The following is an 18,911-nucleotide window of genomic DNA, read 5'->3' as shown; positions in this document are numbered from 1 at the left end:
AAGAAGACACACAAAGTGTGTGTTCTGCTCTGTACCTACTGGCAACCATGTAACTTCACAGAGCCCTCCGATTTCCCTGTGTTGCTGCTCAACAGCAACACCTGCCTCCTTCACGGTCAACGCACTGATTGCCAGGAATTCAGATGCAAAGGGAAGTGAAAATAAGCAGTTGTTTTTAATGCAGATTTGAGGTTAGCATCATGCATTTATGTTAAAAAGAAAAGGATATGAAATTAGAACCTAGGACTCACTGTGAGTTGAGTGATGTTTGCTTCATTCAACTCCTGTTTTGAAAAGGAGAACTTAATGAAACTGAAGAGCCAACCCTTGAAGAAAGCTAACAATGCCACTACTTACTTTGTTTACTGGATTTTGTGGGTATTGTTAATTCTTTTGTTTCCTTCATTGAAATCTTCTTTCCAGCTATTTCATTATAGATAGCAGACAAGTATTCTTCAGGGAGATCTTTACTGTCATTGATACCTCTATTCATTTTAATATACTGTTCTTTTGTCATTTTATTCTTAACCTGAAATGCAGAAAGTAGCTGTAAATATCAACAAATGAGGCACGCTTATCATTTACAATGCTTCCTATAAAAATGCCCAGCTCACAAGAAATTACCATCAAGGATAAACCTGCTGATTCAGAAGACATTTTAAAGTATTCAACACATCCAAGACTACACTGTCAAATCTACAATATACCACAAAGCCATGAGGACATTCCAACACTGAAACATTTGGTAGCATCCACAGATCAAATGTATGTCAAATCAGATGTACATTAAAAAAAAAAAAAGGAAAAAAAAGCTTTTTCTTGTCATACAGGCCAAACTATCTATCATGCAGAAAGCTACCTTACAGAAAGGCCTAACCAAAAAAACTTCAAAACCTCAACACCCATGAAACACAATACTGTTACTTAAAAGATGCACTAATGTACACTACTTTACTTATTACACACATACTGATGTTAAATTGGACATCAGGCTTTAACAACTACATTGTCACAAAGCCTGAAAGCTACATGCCTATGAATTACACGGCTACTTATCCCAGCAACATACCTGTGGACTGTGAAGATCTGTTGTCAACATGATAATTGAGTAAGCTAAAACATATGCAGTATCTGCACTAGCAAAAAGAGTTTGCCTGAAGGCAAAAAGGAGAGAAAGAATAGCAAATTTAATTAATTAGGATTTTTTACTAATTACTCAGCTTTCCGAAGTTCTGAAGAAGTGTATCTTACCCTTGGTTACATTCTAAATATCTAGCAGCAAATTTCTCCATTAAGCGATCAATTTTTTGAGCTTCTCCTGGTAGACGAAACCCTTCTAGAAACATGCGCAACGCTGAAACAAAATCCTTTCCCGAAAAGTCGTGTTGGTCTACATATGCATACATCACTTCTTTGTTAAATTTATCATTGTCTCCCAGGAACTCCCCAACCTGAGTCTGAAATAAGAGTAGAAAAGACAAACTAGTGCATTTATATTTGAAAAATAAGTAACAACAACAGTCAAGTGTCATACAAAAAGAGGTGTGTATTGCAGTTAACTGAGACATATTCCTGCTTCTCCTCTGCTGTCTGCAGCAAAGTATTTTGGCCATATATTCCATCATAATGCTCTTACATGCTCATAGGTATCTGCCTACATTCTTCCTTCTCTGCTTTTATTCACATGCCATTTGTTTGTTAGCTGAATTCCACACGGGTACAAGACAAAGTTAGTATTACTAATGATTGTACTCTGCTGTAATGAAGTTTGTAGTTAAGAAACTTATTACAGGAATGAAAAGCTCACCAAACTCATCTTTTTTCCCTAGAGTACTAATCTCAAACAGATGCAAGGGATGCTGAAATAAAAATAGTTGGTACTCAAAATACATCTGAGTTGATCACTGTCAACACAACACAGTACAACAAAAAAGCATGCATTCAGATAAAGATGCCTGGATATGTAAACTAAGGTTAAAAAATGTTTTAATGTCTGATTCTAAGCATTAATACTGAAATTTGTGAATTCAGCCACAGTTACAAACATGGACACCAACATGTGTGGCCTTTATGCATAATGGTGAGAACTGCTGTTTCAGAAAGCTAGGTTTCTCATTACAATATTAACATGAGATATTCCCACCCAGATATTGCAGGACCCTTACAAGTCCAGCAACAGCTGCTAGCTGCCAATAAAATCCATGAGCTAATCTCAATTAACTAACTTTCCTCTGGGGGCACAAAAAGGTGCTTTTAATGTTGTTGCACCACATTATTATTTTCACCATCTCTGAAGGACAGATACTTCTGTCAGTTCCTTGCTAAAGTATATAGGATTTACTAAGTTGCTTCAAGCTATACTAGGAACTAAGTACAAGTTTTGAGTCAGCTCGAGTATGTCAGTCTCCTGGCTTTACAGGATGCTGAACCATGGGATGCTGAGAGCACAGGGTAGAGCTCAACTGCACCCTCCAACTCAAATTCCTTGAACTTACAAATTTTAGAAGAGACAAAGAGAGGTTTCCTTTTCTCCATTACACAAAAATGTGATACACAGTCTGAACACTATCAGCTGATTTGCACTTAGTATAAACACATCAGTATAAGCACAGACAACCATCAGGAAAAGTTTCCTTACTGAATCTAATCTTTCCTCTTGATGCAAGAATTGAGCAATATCTTCAGGGGTAGTGCCAAGCATTCCTTGTTCTTGCAGGTACTGAATCCCCCTCTTTGGTTTCTTGTTGAATCTGTACAACAAAGAGCAAGATGAAATTAGAGTTAATCCTTTTACCCATGCAAAAAGCTGTACCAGCCTAAGTAAAGAAATTCAGAAATTTCAGATAAGATGCTGAAAAATCTACATATTAAGTATTTTTCCTTTATCAAACTGCACATTAGATAGGAATGAGCCATTTCCATTTACTCTGGCACTCATGAATAAAAAAAATATTCCACAAGGACAGCAAAATCTTGAAAAGAACAATTATGCTCTTGATTTTTATCCTAATCTGTAGGAAACAATCAACAAATCCATTAGTGGCCTGTAAAAATGGAAACATACAAAACATAGAACCAGGAAACTGAAAGAAACTGAAGTCCTGAAGGACTAAGGCACGTTTGTGCAGGGTCCCAGAACTATGTGACAGAAAACTTTCATTTTTGCATAAAACTGACTTCATTGAAGAGATTAAGGTGATGAAGATAAAATCACACGGAAGATTTACGTCAGACTGCACTGAGAAATTACATTATCCTCCAGTGCTAATTACGACAAATTAATTAATCATAAGGACTCATCAGCATAAGCAGGAATTTTCACTGGTAACATGTACATTAAAATGGGTCACATTCAAATGATCATGAGTTCAATGTTCTTTTTATCCAAATATAAAAACCTTATTTTTAGACAAGCAGGTCTGGAGAAAAAAGAACAAACATTCAGAGTACTCATCTTCTAGCTGTGAGGAATTAGGTTAACACAAAACACTGTTGACAGGCTCCAAAGGGGACACCATTCAGCACTCTTTCACCAGAGGAAGTGCTGTTACATCCAGAGTTTTTTTCCTAACACAAGATGAGTATCTATGAGGAGAAGGAAGAAAAACCCAGGAATCTTCATAGCTCCAAAAGAATCCACCCTCCCATGGGTGATAAAAGGGCACTCACAAGTCAATTCCTTGTTCTATTATTTCCTTTTGCTGCTTTAGGACTTCAAACTGCTCTGGGTTGTCAGTGCCAGACATCTGTGTGCTGTAACTGCCAATTCCTGATGAAGCAGTAGAATCCAAAGAATTTAAGCTTCCATATCTGTTAATTGTCTCAGGGTGTTTGGTTTCACTGCTGTCCTGTTCTGTGGGTTTTTCTTGGCCTATAAAGTGGAAAGGGTTACATATATCCAAAATACATACAGTGAAAAGAAACAAAAATCACATGTCAAATCCTCAATGTGGGCTTCTAAAACTCAGGGTTATCTTCAATTATGTATTTATTTTCTATATATTCTGCTTTTATTTTGGTTGGGAAAGTAAATAATTATTTAAAAGTCACTATAACATTACAAGGAGAATTCTTTCAGTTCATCACATACTGAAATTTAAGTCTTAAATTAAAACTATAACTTCAGCACTTGGGGAAAAAAACCCATCACCTCAGAAAAGCCAACTACACCTTTTTTATTTTGTTTTCAAATCCAGCATCACTTTTAACCTGGAGCAACTATTCTAAGTTTTTGAAAGGCAGTGTCAGAAAGAATTTAGGCATGCCAAGGATCTGGTGCTCTCAGTTCACAAAGACAGCCATGCTAACCACTCCTAGAAAGTTTACTAGCTCACCTACCAACTTTAAGTGCTTAATCTGAAAATTCTGGCATAACATTAGGTTGGATGAAAACAAGATTAAAACAAGTAATTATTTAGTTACTTCATGGCTTACAACATTGAAACTTCTACAGCTATATAACGTGTAAGTAAGTATTCAGTAAATAAGTAATTTTTAAAATAACCAGTAAATAAGTAAAAAATGCTCTCTCTCTATTCAGCTTGCTTTAGCAGTTAATTAACCAATATGAAATTATATAAAAATTAGGGGAGCTTCAAAGAAAGTTTTGAGGCACTTTTAAAATCAGAAATACAGAAAATAACATGATTTAGACATTTTTCAGTCCAGTAGCATTCTAGGAATTCATACAATTAGGAAAAGACAACTAAGACAACTTGTTTAAATGACACCAAACTTACCAGTGTTCCTACCAAAGAAAAAATAGTCTGGACATTAACAGCATCAGAATACTGGAAGAACACAGTGAAGTCCTGTAGCACCTCATTACTAAAGGCAGAAGAAACACACCATATGTCTTACCAAGGGTTGTCTGGGAATTGGGATTTACATATTGATCCTTACTCCACTCCACCATGCATTTCAAGATTGATACTAAGCATTCCAATCCTTTTTTCCTCAAACTTAATTCCTAGAAAAGATTTCATAAACAGTTAGTTAGTGGACTGGAGAGTTTAGTCTCAACCTGTCATGCCAAGAAACACAAAACTTCATAAAGTTTGGTACAAGTTTTACCTGAACATTTGACATGCCAAGTTCTTGGCTACCCCTTCCTTGAGCAATCTTTGATAAGTCATTAACCAGCCTTTCAAATATATTTGCTGCATTTAAGTCACAATCATAGTTCACGTAGATGTCCACCACACTCTGAGCATCTATAAATAAAGTGACATTGTCAACCATGGAACAAAAACTAGGTAATTTAATGAAAGGCAAATACAGTTTTATTGTTTGAGATAAAAAACAAAATCTAGAATACAGTCCTTCATACCTGCACATATCCTTGTCAGAGTTTGTATAACCATCCACTTATGATCAAATGAGCTAGTAGAAGTTTCCAAGATATACAGGAAAATTTCTTTGAAGAAAACCTAAAAAATATTCCAGGAAGAGGGAAGAAAAAAAATCTATTAGAAAACAGTCACTAACTTTGATGGTCAAAATTCCGACATAATTCTGAAAGCTGCACTTTAGAAGTACAAGAAATAATGAAAAGGCAAAAAAAAAGGAGGAAAGGAAGAAATACAGCTTACAACTGATACATGCAAATTAGGAATTTGAATTATTTACTTATGTGCTTCTGCAGCGCTGCCTAGGTTTATTTTCTAAGCATTCAAAAGCAGAAGAATTTGGAATAATGTCAAATCCTGAAGGACAATTCAGACTAAGAAGAAGCCTAAACTGCTGTTAAGAGTTCCTCTGGGATTTTCAAAGAAGAGCTATTACCTCATGACAAAAATACTTTATCTACAAGATGATGACATTATGGCACAAACATGACAAACAGCTACTTATGCAGATTTGAAGTATTGGATCTTCATTAGAAGGGAAACATCTTGACACAAAAGAATCACTCTACAATATTAGATTATTACTGGAAGAAGGGGAGTGGTCAGGCACAGCACGCAGCACCTCCATTAACAGGAAAGCTAATCTTCACTAGACTACAGATAAGTTTGCCCTGAAAATATTTTAGTACAGGTGCTGTTGTCAGGAACAGAAACTATTTTATCCCCTGTCAATTAGTTCCTCACCATCAGCACCATAGGCTGACGAATTCAGCCAAGCTTGCTTAGCAGCTGAACTAAAGCTTCTTCTTGCTTCCTCTCTGGGCAGCAGCAACTGCTGTAACAGCACCTGAACTCAAAAGTGAACAGGGCATTCCATCACTGTTCTGTACTTCTGAGAGCTCAGCTCTTCACAGCCACCTGTGGATCCAAATCCACAACACACAGTTTTACTAGACAACTGCTGAGAGTCTCAAGCCACTCAACTTCTCCAATAGCATCACACAAATATCCAAATATATAACTACCCTCGTTTTAATATTGACTGTTCTTTCATAGCACAGATTTTTTTACAGAGATTTTTATGCTATTAGCCAGGTAGAGAAAAACATAAGGCTGTTTCCACTTTAAGTCATACATCTGGGGGAAAACAGCAACACTGATTTTTAGGCAACTTCGGTGGTAAGCTATTTCTTCAAGCAAAATGTGCTAAAAATAGTTACATTTTATTGATCTCTTTAGAGAAATAGAAGCACACAGCACAATGTCAGCTAACTGTCTTAATAAGGAAAGAATCCCTATGAAACCTAAGAAGCTCAACACATAACAATTCCAAGACTTGCACATGCTTAAACATACTTAAGCGTACTAGACTGATTTCAGCCACAATTTTATGTAATCAGGGAAAGACAAAAATTTAATACATGTCATGCTGTGAGTAACCCTCAGCTACACATTTGGTGTTTTCTGACTTTTTATTGAAAGACACTGATTTTATATTTCTCTGGAACTAGCAAAAGTATTTCTTTTCTGGTAGAAAATTTAAAAAAGAAGTCACTGATGAAGCAGAGAAAAAGGCTTCAGGGATAAAAACTAAACCCAAATCTAAACTAGAAGAGAAAATAGCTGGAAGCACTGCCTACTATCAAGGCACTTCAGATCTCTATGCCTCTGAGACCAAGCCAACTTCTTGCTTCTGGTGTCACCTTTGGAAAAAGCATATCCTGGAATGAAGAACTTCTCAAAACCACAGCTACGGTTTACATTTCAGCTACTTTAAAATGCTGTTTATCAGTATATAACTTATGGCAATTCACATCACAGAGTTGAGACTTTGTTCTTAACATACTGGAAAAGTAAACCAGAAAATAGCTATTTATTATGTTTGGTCAACTGAAATATGAGTTTTAAGGTATTCACAGTTAGGAAAGGGTGGTAATGGTAAGCACAGGTAAATGACACCCCAACTCCTCTGATATCTAGAATTTAATTTGTTGCAAATATGTTCATTAACCCCTTCAGAATTACTGTTACAATACAACTAAGGTACTACTCAAACTATTTTACTGTCAGAGGGCAGTGTTAGTTAAATATTTAAGTCAACAGGCCACAGGAGGGTGACTTTCAACAGAATCTGAAACTTTTTTTTTCAAACATGCCAGAAAATTCTTACACAGATGAAAAATGCAGCCTCAATCCCAAAATATATAGATTTTGCATATTGTAAATCAGAGCATATGGCTCTCCTTACAGCTTCAAGACACAAACTGCATGTGAAGTTATCTACATTTCTACCCACATCTTCAGAATAACCTTTAGGATCAGTAGCTGAAAGAAGAATTCTTAGCTCACAATCAGGAAAAAGAAAGGAGTTTCTAGAAACTGCTGTACCCTGTACTTTGTAATAAATGGGTACTTCAGCAGTATCAGGTTTTTGGGTTTGCTATTCACAAGGAGGAAATGTAGCCCTGATACGTGATGATGGCCTTTAGCATACTCTAGAACCTGCTACATTAGTGCAGGGCATCCTACAACCAGTTTGCCTCATATGTCTTCATTTTCTATTAGGGATTTGTGAAAGGCTGGCAGTGATGGAAACCTATCAAATTTCTGTCAGGGAAGCCGACTGCAATGTGCTCTCCACCTACATGCTGACTTGTAAGCTCTCTGAACACAGCAAGTCCAACACTTTCTGGGAAGCAGGCTGTGGGACTGAGAAGGGCTCCACCCAGTCTGTCTGATGTGCCAAACCCTGCACACACACTACAGTCTTGCTGAGCACACAGTTGGCCTTGAAGCTTTTCAAAATGCATCATATTTTCAAAGCACATTCAATCATTTCTATCCAATCTATGCTCAACCATACACTGTAAATCTTACTGGTTTTCCCCCACAGAAGTATCAAAATAACCCGGTAAGTGATCACAACACAATAATTTTCTGACATGCTACTGTCAAAATGAGGTCCTTCCTCCAAAGCTACCATAACACATCAACTTATCCACTGACATTCACAGATTAAGTGAATTCCTTGAATTCAAGGTCCTTATAACAGCAAGATTTATCAACATTTCTAAGCATCTCTTCACATACTTAAGCTCCACATGGATGGGGCAATCTGTCAGCTTCAGTATTCACACCTGAATCCCCAGACAAAAAAATTACTAAAATAAACAGCAGGGACACACTGCATACAGTACTACTTTATTCACCGCAGAATTAAGATTTTTAACACATGTGACACCACAAGAGGATACCCATGTGGTTGAACAGAGTTGTTCTGAGAATCTGCTTGTACCTCATGCACAAAGAGCTGATCTCAAGAACAAATCCTCCACATACAGAATTATAGAATATTTTGAGCTGGGTGGGATCTGCAAGAATCATTGAGTCCAACTCTTAAGTGAACAGCCTGTATGGGGATACATCTTCCTTTGCCCTATGACTTAGAACAGACCCACTGAAGATTCACAATGCCTGCCAGGACTCAGGGAATTTACTGCAAAGAATATGGACTTCTCTCCATTTATAGTCCAAGGAGTTAAATTGTGTGCACACATTAAGAGGAAATGTGATCTTATTCAGGACATGTATTGACAGAAGCCCTGATAAGCAAAGGGAAGTGGCTATAATAATGGAATAGCTGAGACTTCCCCAGAGAAAGAAATCTGCTCAAGGGATCGTGAAGAATATCCATGATGTTCTTCACGACATTAGTTTTTATTATAAAGATCTTTTGCAAAACCATATATTACACAGTCTTTTCCTCAGTGTTTTTATTTTCCTAATTTATAATATGCAGAGCTGGGCTAAGCTTTCTTAATCACAATATTGAACATTGGCTGAACTTAGCCACAAACCTACTCAATTCTGGGTTTCAGCAACACTCTGCAATAGTACCATGCCACACCCAACAGAAAACTTCAAAATAAGGAAAATCTGGCAAGTCTTACACAAAAGCTGTGAGTCACAAAAGAAGACAAATTTATTTAAGCAATACCAAGCTACACAAATATAAACATATGTTCACTTAACACCTCCCACACATTTAATTATAAATTAATGTAACATACCTCAATCTGCATCTTTAGATGAGTCTTAAAGTTTGACAGGAGGGTAAGAAATATGGAAAGTGAAAGTTCAAAAACTTCTGGAACTGATGAGACTCCATTTTTTGACAGTGCAACACAGAGGTACTGCTTTATAGCATTAATGAACATCTCATTTGTCCTGAAGACTGGTCCTGCATTTTGCAGAATGGACAGAAGCAACTGCAATGAAAGAATCTTTGATCGCAGTTCATGAGATCTAGAACAAAACAACACAGCACATCAGCCCAGTGTAAGCCATAAAAAATAAAAAAAAACATTCTCTTGAAAAGTCAGTACAAACCACAATGATTTTGCAAGTGGAATGTTAATGAGAGAAACTCAAATTTGACACAACCAGTTGCAGAAAGGGTCATAAAAAGATGTTGGGTCTTTTTTTGTTAAATCTTTCATTTTTCAACCAAGAATGCAGGCAAGACCTTTTCGAGAAAAGGAAAAATTATTGTTGAACCACTCTCTGTTTTGCATCACAGAACAGCAGGAACAAGAGGCAATGCTGCCCTTTTAGCCAGAGCATGAAGGGCCATTCTTTCCTGCAAACATAGCTTTGGAAGATCCCATCTAAAATCCAGCCCATCTACCAAACCTTGAGTAGTAAAATGTGGAAATTCCTTCTCCTCCCCTATTTCCACCAGCATGGAAAGAGAATTGAAGGACTATAAACACAATACTTCCTGCCAGCACTGAAATCTCTTTTCTCAAATACAGCACTTATCAGTCACTGGGCCCATCCCACTCTGAGAGCAGGTAAGACACAAAATGTGTCTATTTGAAGCATGGCATCACCAAGTCAGGCAAGGGCAGTGTTGCCAAGTGCTCCACAGTAATACTCTTACAGACTCATGTAAACTAGAATTCCTGTCAGAAATAGGGCTACTATATCTGCTCTACAAACCCCAGAACAACAAACACAACAAAACAGCCAAAAACCCCTGAAACCACACAACAAAAAGCATAAAGGAAATCTGCACCTATTAAAATCCAATGCAATAAATAACATTCCAGGTGAAACCATTCTCTCCCAAGACTCCTGATGCTCTTTCCCACTCCGGATCATTTCAAAACAAAGGCTGTATCCCTTCTGAAGAGTGGGTATAGACACAATTGGCTTTCCCAACAGCACAGTCCCAGCTTTCATTAAACAGCTACCCCGACAGAGGACAGTTACGAAACAGGGAACAATGATAGGAAACTTTTCATCCAGTACAGCCCAGAGCACAGTAAGGAGTGCTTCAAGTCAATCTGTGACACACAGAGCAGCTGGATATTTGCTATATATTGCAAATATAAAAGCTTAATTTAAAAAAAAAGTAATTCCAGTCTAGCTAAAACAAAAAATGCTAATTAACATTAAGTATGTTGCAAATAAACTCAATTATTTCTGCCAAACAAAGTGGAATGGGGAAATCAATCTGCAAACATTTCAAACTCAAAATTTAATTCCAACAGCATACTTTCCTTCTGAAGATGCTTTTGAGAAGAAAACAGCCAGTCAGTCAAATTGAGTGAGGAACTAGTCTCTCATCTTTCTCCTAATGGGTTACAAGTCAAAATCAATCCAAAACTGCTCTCTGTAACAGTTCTTCAAGAAAATGCTTGATGCTGGCACTGCATGGAAGCCCACATACCAATCTCTTTTGATGCAAAAGGTTTGGTTTTGTATCACATGGTACCAGGTGTGCAGACAGCACATGACCAGATTATACTTTGCTATGGAATATAAGAATTTAAATATGAGGAGAATTTCAGTCATAAATAAAATATTAAATATTGCCTACTTCCAGCAAGTGCCATCTCCCACCTGAAATCCTGGACATGCTGACCTTAAAAATTTTCTATGATGTGTAAAGCCCACTTAACTTAGAACAGGTTTAAGGTAAAAACAAAAGCCAGCAAGCAAACTTTTGAGCTGTATTTCACCCCTATCTTATTTTATTCCAGGAAAAAAGGTAACAAAGACATTAACCAGGTTCCCAGAAAGCAAAATGCTGATCTTAAGTTCCAGACTTGTGATTTTAAGCTAAAGCTTTAAGTTCAGTTACCTAAAATCTAAAAATAGTTTCAATACAGACTTCATAACAAATTTCATTGAAAGTAAGATTTTTAAAGAGTCAGATAAGACTCTTGAAATGCCACAGATATCCTATGCCTCCTCTTCCAATTACAGCATGTTTGTAATAGTTCAAAAAGCCATCAATGCCTCAGAACCACTGATAAATTCTAGGCACTTCACCAAATATGGGATATCTTCAAATGTATTTGCAGTGAATTTTGGTTGCCCTAAATGCCTTTTTCTCCAGATTGTTTTTGTATGAAGAGCTTTGCCAGTTCTAATATGAATGTCAAGAACTTCATGGATTCAGATGAGATTCTTCAAGTGCCTCAACAGCTATTACTGCTCTTGCAAGGGAGTTAATCCACTAAAACCTTTAATAAATGGGCTGCTTTAGTCTCAGAGTACTAACTAAAACCACAGGATTTTCAAGGCATTTCCTGGAAGACAATTCTCAGCAATAGTGAGGAAAAACCCTCATGCCCCCGTCTTCATTCTCTAAGGTCCTGACTTTTCAAAGTACAGTGCTAGATAATTTAAAAAGGTCCCTAGATTAAATCTTCAAACCCTCCTGACTACATCATATCTTTCCAACTTATTAAATCCACATCACTGATGTAACTAAACTGTCTTAAAGTTACCTGCTTTAAAAGCTAGACTTGGAACAGTAAAGCTGATTTTATTTTGAAGAATACCAGGCTTTTCACTGTCATTTGAAATCATACTACAGTTTCAATTTGATCTCTTAACACTCCTTAGAACAAAAAAGCACTCCTCTTGAAAATTATTAGCAATTGTTCCTAATGTGCAAATCAAATGTATATAAATTATATGCATATAAATCCAAGATCAGAAAGCAAACTTTTCTGCTGACACTCAAATTTTACTGGCACCCATCTATAGAAGAGACTCTATATTTGCTTTACCACCAACAGTTCTATAAATGAAACTGAAGACATGGTATCTTCAGTCAGAAGAAACAGCCAAATAAAATCTTTGTTATCAAACATTTGTGTTTTGATTAGGTAGGCTGACAGAAGTGTCCAACCTGAACAAAAGCATGAAACACTTCATCATGAATTTATCATAACCAGTTATCAGCTCCAGGTGAGGAGTTTATATTAAGCAGAGCTGAGGATGTGTACTGGATACATAAATGTGCTGGCTTCAGCTGGTGCAGAGTTAATTTTTTTCCCAGTGGCCAGCACAGAGCTATGTTTTGGATGGAGAGCAATACGTAAGAGATAAAAAAAAATTATGGCGGACAACCAGCAATGGTTACAAACCCAGAAGGCACCAAAAGCAGAGTAATGTGAGCAAGATCAGAAATTCCTGAGAATCTTCTATACAAACTCTTTTCAAATGCATTATAAACAGCAACTAGGAAGAACATGTTCTACTTGTAAAAGGATGGGTGTTAAGAAACTTCTGAACAGGTATACAAAAGATGCATTAAAACATAAAAGTACCTTTCCAAAGTTTCTATGTTCTTTTCACCATACTGTTAGTTTCTTGTTAACAGGACTCACAAAAATATTTATATAATTTATTTTTGTTGTTAGATTCATTAGGAAAACTTTTAAATTCTACTTACTTTGGATCTGGTGGTCCATCTGACAGGGGCTTCATGGAAAGTTTACACAGTGACCTGAATACAAGGAAGGCATCCTTTTGTAAAATGTGGGAAAACTTAGCACCAGGGGTAGGTCCTGAAGAATTTCCAGATTCCTAAGGAAGTTAACATATTTCAGTATTCCATTTTGCATTAGCAGGGCGTGTAGTGAAATCCCCACCTCAGAGCAATAAAAAGTTAATATATTATACAAATACAACCAACCCACTTTAGCTTTATGGTCTCAAGATTAAAAAAACCATTCTGCAGTCCAATTGAAATAAAAGTCACCACTAAAAATGTCCTACTCAGAAAGAAGTCAGAATTAATTAAAGAGCATAATGAAATTACGTAGGTCAAGTTTAAGTAGGGTAATTGCAGTGAATTGCTGCCAGGCACTTTCAGTAGATAACTAGTTTAAAAAGACCCAAACACCAGACATTTTAATAGAGCACGAATAGTTACCTATCTCCTGCCAGATACATTTTATAAAATGTCTGTGGTACAATAAACACCCCTATTACTAATTTCTTGCAATTCTGTATTATTGTTCCATACATCAGCAATATGTTTAATGTTAAGTCTTCTATTTGTATGGCTACATGACTGTAACTTTTTGAACTTAAAAATATTATTCTCAAACCTAATTACTCAGTACACTCTGACAGCAAATATTCTTGGTCAGCTGACAAGTGTACACATATCTCACACAAGAGAGGGAGTGTATTTTCACATCTGTTTTGTTAATGAAAATCAAATCCTCTCAGACATGAAACTCTTGATCTGAAATCACTGCATTAAGATCATGCCATCAGCTTGAAATTTCTATTTCTTGTTTGAAAAGAGCACACTAAAATTGCACAGGCAAGTGTATAATTTGCTATATGTTTCACTATGTATATTGAATGCTAGTTTTATATTTTCTCAGAAGCACTTCACTGAACATGAAACTGAGTTTTTGAGTTCTCTTGAACAGTAACTCCAAGGGACAACTAAAAACATGCTGGGATAAAAAAGACATCACATGCAAAATTTATTCAGAAAATTTTCATTTAAGTAGTGCATTGAAGTAGAGTAACATGACTTCTTGAAATTCATCTCAGTAACCTATTTTATAGAATTATACTAATCACTCTGCACAAGCATTGGGCAACATTTAAAACATAATACTTTTTTTCAGTATTTCCTAATTATATCTGCCTGTACCTGAGTATCATTGGAAGAGACAGATAATCTGTCATCGGGTAAAGATGGTGTATAAGCAACAGAAATTGGAGTCCCTGGAATTCCATTTGCCTGAATGTTTTCACTGTCACTGCCATCCTCTAATGATACAGTTGTGCCATCACCACCTGCAGTCCCTTCCACATCTATCAGAAAAGATGCAAAAATAATTAACAAGCATTATATGAGAATAAAAATTTAAAAGAGCTTTTAAAACCAGCATTTAAATACTAAAAAAATCATAAGGAGGAGCTTAAGACAGAATTTACACAGCACTACAAAACTATAAAAATTGCAAATATTCTTAATTCCCAATAATGAAAATTACAGTAAGAAATTTAATTATAACTTAACTTGTCAGGTCTACCAAGTTTCCAAGAAGTACTGGTATGAGACATCACTCACTAGTCTGATAAACAATTTACAACCAACTGGAAAATATAGTGAGACACTGCTACTAGAGAGAGGGACTCATTTCTAAAGAGTATTCATACAGAAATAAAATAAAATAAAAATTAAGAAAACAAAACGAAAAAAACACCAAGAATTTGTATTTTAAAAGAACATTAGTCTCCAATATAGACTGTAAATCAATGTATGAAATCCTGTCCATTTTACTGTTAAATAATGCACTGCTAAAGTCTGACAGCACAACTGTCTTCTTTAGCATGTAAGTCATACTTAAATGATGATAAATTTTAGTTAAATATTTGAAAGTGGTAAAATAATTCTTAAGGTCAAGAACCAGACCACAGTCGCTATTGACTAGACAGATATTAATTTAATACCTCCAACTACTATGTTCACCATTTCCTGCACAATACTTTCTACAATTTCTTGTGCCTTCTCTTCACACTCATTGCTTTCACCATCGTAAGTTCCTCCATCAGCTTTAGAAAGATCTTTATAAAAAGAAAAACAAACACAAACAAGTATTAATCAGAAACTCTGAAATTAAGAAGGTACTTTGCTTGCACTTATTATTTCAAAATAAATGTTTGGATACTTCAATAACAGGTATCTGCAGAATGCAAGAACTCCAGTAGTTAATCTGCAAATGGCTAGTAATATACAGGCCTGTGCCAACAAAACACATAAATTTTGTACCTTCACATACATTTAAAACATGGAAAACTTGAGAGTTTTGAGATGTTGTTCTCAAAAACTTTCACAGTACTACACAGATGCAAAAAGAATTTCAGATACAGACTCCTACAGAGTGCAGGACTTAAGTATGCTCTTGAGGGATAGCGGTAACAAGGACAAATGGGCATTTTTCATTACTCAACTACTTGAAAACTTATGCCTTACTTCAGATTTGGGACAGACAAAAAAGACAATCCTCAAGCCTTTCTTTTTACAGACCTTTTCCCTCCCTCCATGAAACAGAAATACACACTGATTACTTTCTGCTGCTGTGGCTTGGTCAGCTTCTGTCTGTTCATTTTCAGCACTAGAAATGTCAGATCCATTTTCTGCCTCAATATCTTCTTGAAGGTTCTTGTCCACATCGTTTGTGCTGTGGTCAAGCTCTCTCTCATGGTCTTTGGACAGCTGATCAGCCTGTGCTGGAATATGTCTCAACTGAGGTGATTCAGGCTCATGATGGCTTACTGGAGACTGCTGGAGATGGTGTTGCTGTCTGTGTCTTTCCTTTTCCATCTGTTTGGCTTCCTGAAGCTACAAAAGCATTGCAAACACAGAAGAAGTTCACTATCAAAATAAAACAATAAGATATATGCATTATTTTATAAAGATGACATTTCCATTGTTTCTGCTTACACAGTAACAGTTTAAGAAAATGCATCTTTGTTTAATTATAAATAACTTCAGTATCATGGGATAATCCATTGCAAGAGGGCTGCTTCCCAACTATGCATGTAGTTCATATCTTCACTATCAAAGAAGGGATGACCACCCTACATAAATCATAGAGCCAAGAGTCATCTGCCTGCCCTATGAAGAAGCTCAGGGAGTAGATGTGACAATAAACAAGGTGTGTTTGGAAAAACATCAAGGCAAACTCTTTTTTGTGGTCCCTTGTTCTGGAATCCCCAGAAAGGGAAGAATTTCTGTGACTTCTATACACCACCCCCACCCCCAAACTTCATATTTTCCACCTATTTCAGAGGGCAAAACACAAGAAGAAAAATATCAGATACCAGATTCTTTTTTTCCCCCAAAATACCCAAGTTAGAAAAGCTGAAAAGCCTAATAATGATAAAACACATGTCTCAAGCTGGTTTGCTTTCAAGAGGTAATTTCTAAATAAAGATACTGAGATACTCACTGCTTGATTTTCCATACGTGCAAAAATGACATTCAGCATTTGTGTTAGAGTGGCCTTGGCTGTAGTTTGATTGATAAGATTTTTGCTTGCTAGGTAGATATTGTAACATGTTCTTACAGCCTGTAGTACTGTTCCTTCGTGGATTTCTATGTGTTGAGATGTTACTGCAGTGAGCAAAGCCTAAATAAACACACATATATACATTTACCAGTCAAAACATTTATCAGTCAAAAAGTTTGCAAACTAATAAATACCAACACTGGACAAATACTTCTAAAATATATCTAAATGAATATTTTGAACTGCAATTTCATTATATTTTCCCACATATTCTTGTAGCCATAATCGAAAATCATACCAGTTATATTAAACTGAGTGTTTTTCATCAACATATCAAAGTATTACATGTTTCATAGCATGTAACAGCATGAAGCAACCAAAGGAACCAACAGAGAGGTAGCTAATAGAAGTCATCCTCAAATTTTCTAAACACAAAACAGGAAGAGACTACCCATTAAAGCCTGGAAGGGAAGCCAAAGGGTCCAAAAGTTGTTTTAGAAATAAATGTAAATGTGATGAACAAAAACTGAGTATGAGGTTAGACAGCTATACTCAGACAACTGCCCTTTATAACAGCTCTTTTTGGTAGACGCTAGAAAATTGTGTTGGCCCCTCTGTAGAAATTTGTTTATTTCTTCCTGATCCTGGTAATATCTGCCTCTCTTTAGAAAAAAAAAAGCACATAAGCCTGTGGAAGATCAGATAACACAGAAGTAAGGAACAAATTACCTTTATGTGAGGCAGAGGCAGGCAGGATTAAAGAGCAGAAATAGAGGCAGATAAAACCTGAGGACAGGGTTTGAAAACACTGTCAGAGGTGTGTGTAGGAGAGTGGAAAGAAAGGGGGAGAGCCTGGTTTGCAATGGTTTGCATTCATCACTGTAATCCATGGAAGGAATGCGGGAATTTTGAGCATTAAAAACTTAGACAGTTACCATTTAATGGGATGTTTAGAGTAAGAAAGAAAAAACTGGAAGCACTGGAAAGATCCTATTTTTTAAAAATTTATCACAGTTAAAAACAAAAGTTATTTCAAGTTTTGGGTAATTTACTCATCAAACCACACCTGACATCTCTTACTGACATTGTCAGAACTTCTATACACACAAGGCACCAAGAAGTGGAGAAATAGTACCCATCTCTCACTCAAACCCCTTAAAAAGTAAAATCAGTCACTCTAGAAAACAAGCTGAACAAGTGGAGCCCAGGCATAAACAGCTATTTTTTCCAAACCACTACTGTCTGGACTCAACACAGTACATATTTAGATTAGTTAATATTTCTTTCACTCAGTTACAAATTATACCACTGGTACATGTACACACACATACTTAATATACCAGTTTAAGAACCACCTACAGCTCTTCACTTGGAAGACAAGGTCTCTTGCAGCCTAGCACTCAGGACACCAATGAAAGGTGTAGGGGGATCCAGTCTCCACCTTTAGTTCTGGTGATGTCATTCATAAAGTTAATGGCATCTTTGTGTCATCTCCTGTCTCCTTCTTATATTTGGATGAGTAAGAAGCTGATATTTGAAAATTCAATTTGAACTTCCATCTCAGTTCAGTGAAATCTTATGATGTTTTTTCACCCAACTTTTAATAATAGAAAGTAGAGCCAGCTAGTAGAGAAAGGTGACAAGGCTACAGATAGATTATGTGCTCTCTTGTTTTAATTGGCTTAACAGCTTGAATTTCCTAAGTTTTTTTCAATATCCTTGTTATGAATAGCAGAGCTTGGTTCTTTTCACACCACCTGATTAGAGGTGTGGAAGCAAAGCAATGCTTCAAACACACACTGAGACATACCTCCTTAATGTATTAATCCAAATTCACTGAATAATATTATCTCTGCAGCCTGAGGAATCAGTCTTTCTACAGGGCTTCTCCCTGCAGATATCAAACTATACAAGAGTTTACAGAGCTCTTGATAGTCACTTCTTTGGGTTTCTTTCCTTCCCAGGCACTAGGTACGTATCTTAATGACTACCATACACATTTGCAAACTGATAAGCATTTTTTGCTTTGATCTTTTGCTAATATCTTCCATATTCCTTACAATTTAGAGTCATCCTCAGGCTATTAGTTATTCTAATTTCACATTTCAGTGCCATTTCTCTTCTGCTAGTATGCCAGACCAGTAGAAATACAAAAAAAATTGCAAGACAGAAAGAATTTTACAATAACTTTCTGAACATCCTTCCCTCTTGACAGTTT

At 36.3% G+C, this 18,911-nt stretch overlaps 1 protein-coding gene across 1 annotated transcript in view; it reads right to left on the bottom strand.

Moving 5' to 3' along the window:
• The window catches only part of ARFGEF1 (ADP ribosylation factor guanine nucleotide exchange factor 1), an 84,540-nt gene that overhangs the window by 29,707 nt on the left and 35,922 nt on the right, over window positions 1-18,911 (bottom strand). The window contains exons 5-18 of the mRNA XM_005423033.2: window positions 16,634-16,813; window positions 15,750-16,023; window positions 15,132-15,245; window positions 14,326-14,489; window positions 13,102-13,235; window positions 9,419-9,653; window positions 5,330-5,429; window positions 5,074-5,213; window positions 4,861-4,969; window positions 3,670-3,871; window positions 2,639-2,750; window positions 1,252-1,457; window positions 1,070-1,154; window positions 358-529 (exon numbers count right to left, since the gene is read on the bottom strand). Of these exons, the coding sequence (XP_005423090.1) occupies window positions 358-529; window positions 1,070-1,154; window positions 1,252-1,457; window positions 2,639-2,750; window positions 3,670-3,871; window positions 4,861-4,969; window positions 5,074-5,213; window positions 5,330-5,429; window positions 9,419-9,653; window positions 13,102-13,235; window positions 14,326-14,489; window positions 15,132-15,245; window positions 15,750-16,023; window positions 16,634-16,813 (2,227 nt within the window). The remainder of the gene's footprint in view (window positions 1-357; window positions 530-1,069; window positions 1,155-1,251; window positions 1,458-2,638; window positions 2,751-3,669; window positions 3,872-4,860; window positions 4,970-5,073; window positions 5,214-5,329; window positions 5,430-9,418; window positions 9,654-13,101; window positions 13,236-14,325; window positions 14,490-15,131; window positions 15,246-15,749; window positions 16,024-16,633; window positions 16,814-18,911) is intronic.

The sequence above is a fragment of the Geospiza fortis genome, unplaced genomic scaffold, assembly GCF_000277835.1.
Source record: "Geospiza fortis unplaced genomic scaffold, GeoFor_1.0 scaffold121, whole genome shotgun sequence".
NCBI lineage: Eukaryota > Metazoa > Chordata > Aves > Passeriformes > Thraupidae > Geospiza > Geospiza fortis.
This window is presented reverse-complemented; position numbering and strand designations above follow the sequence as displayed.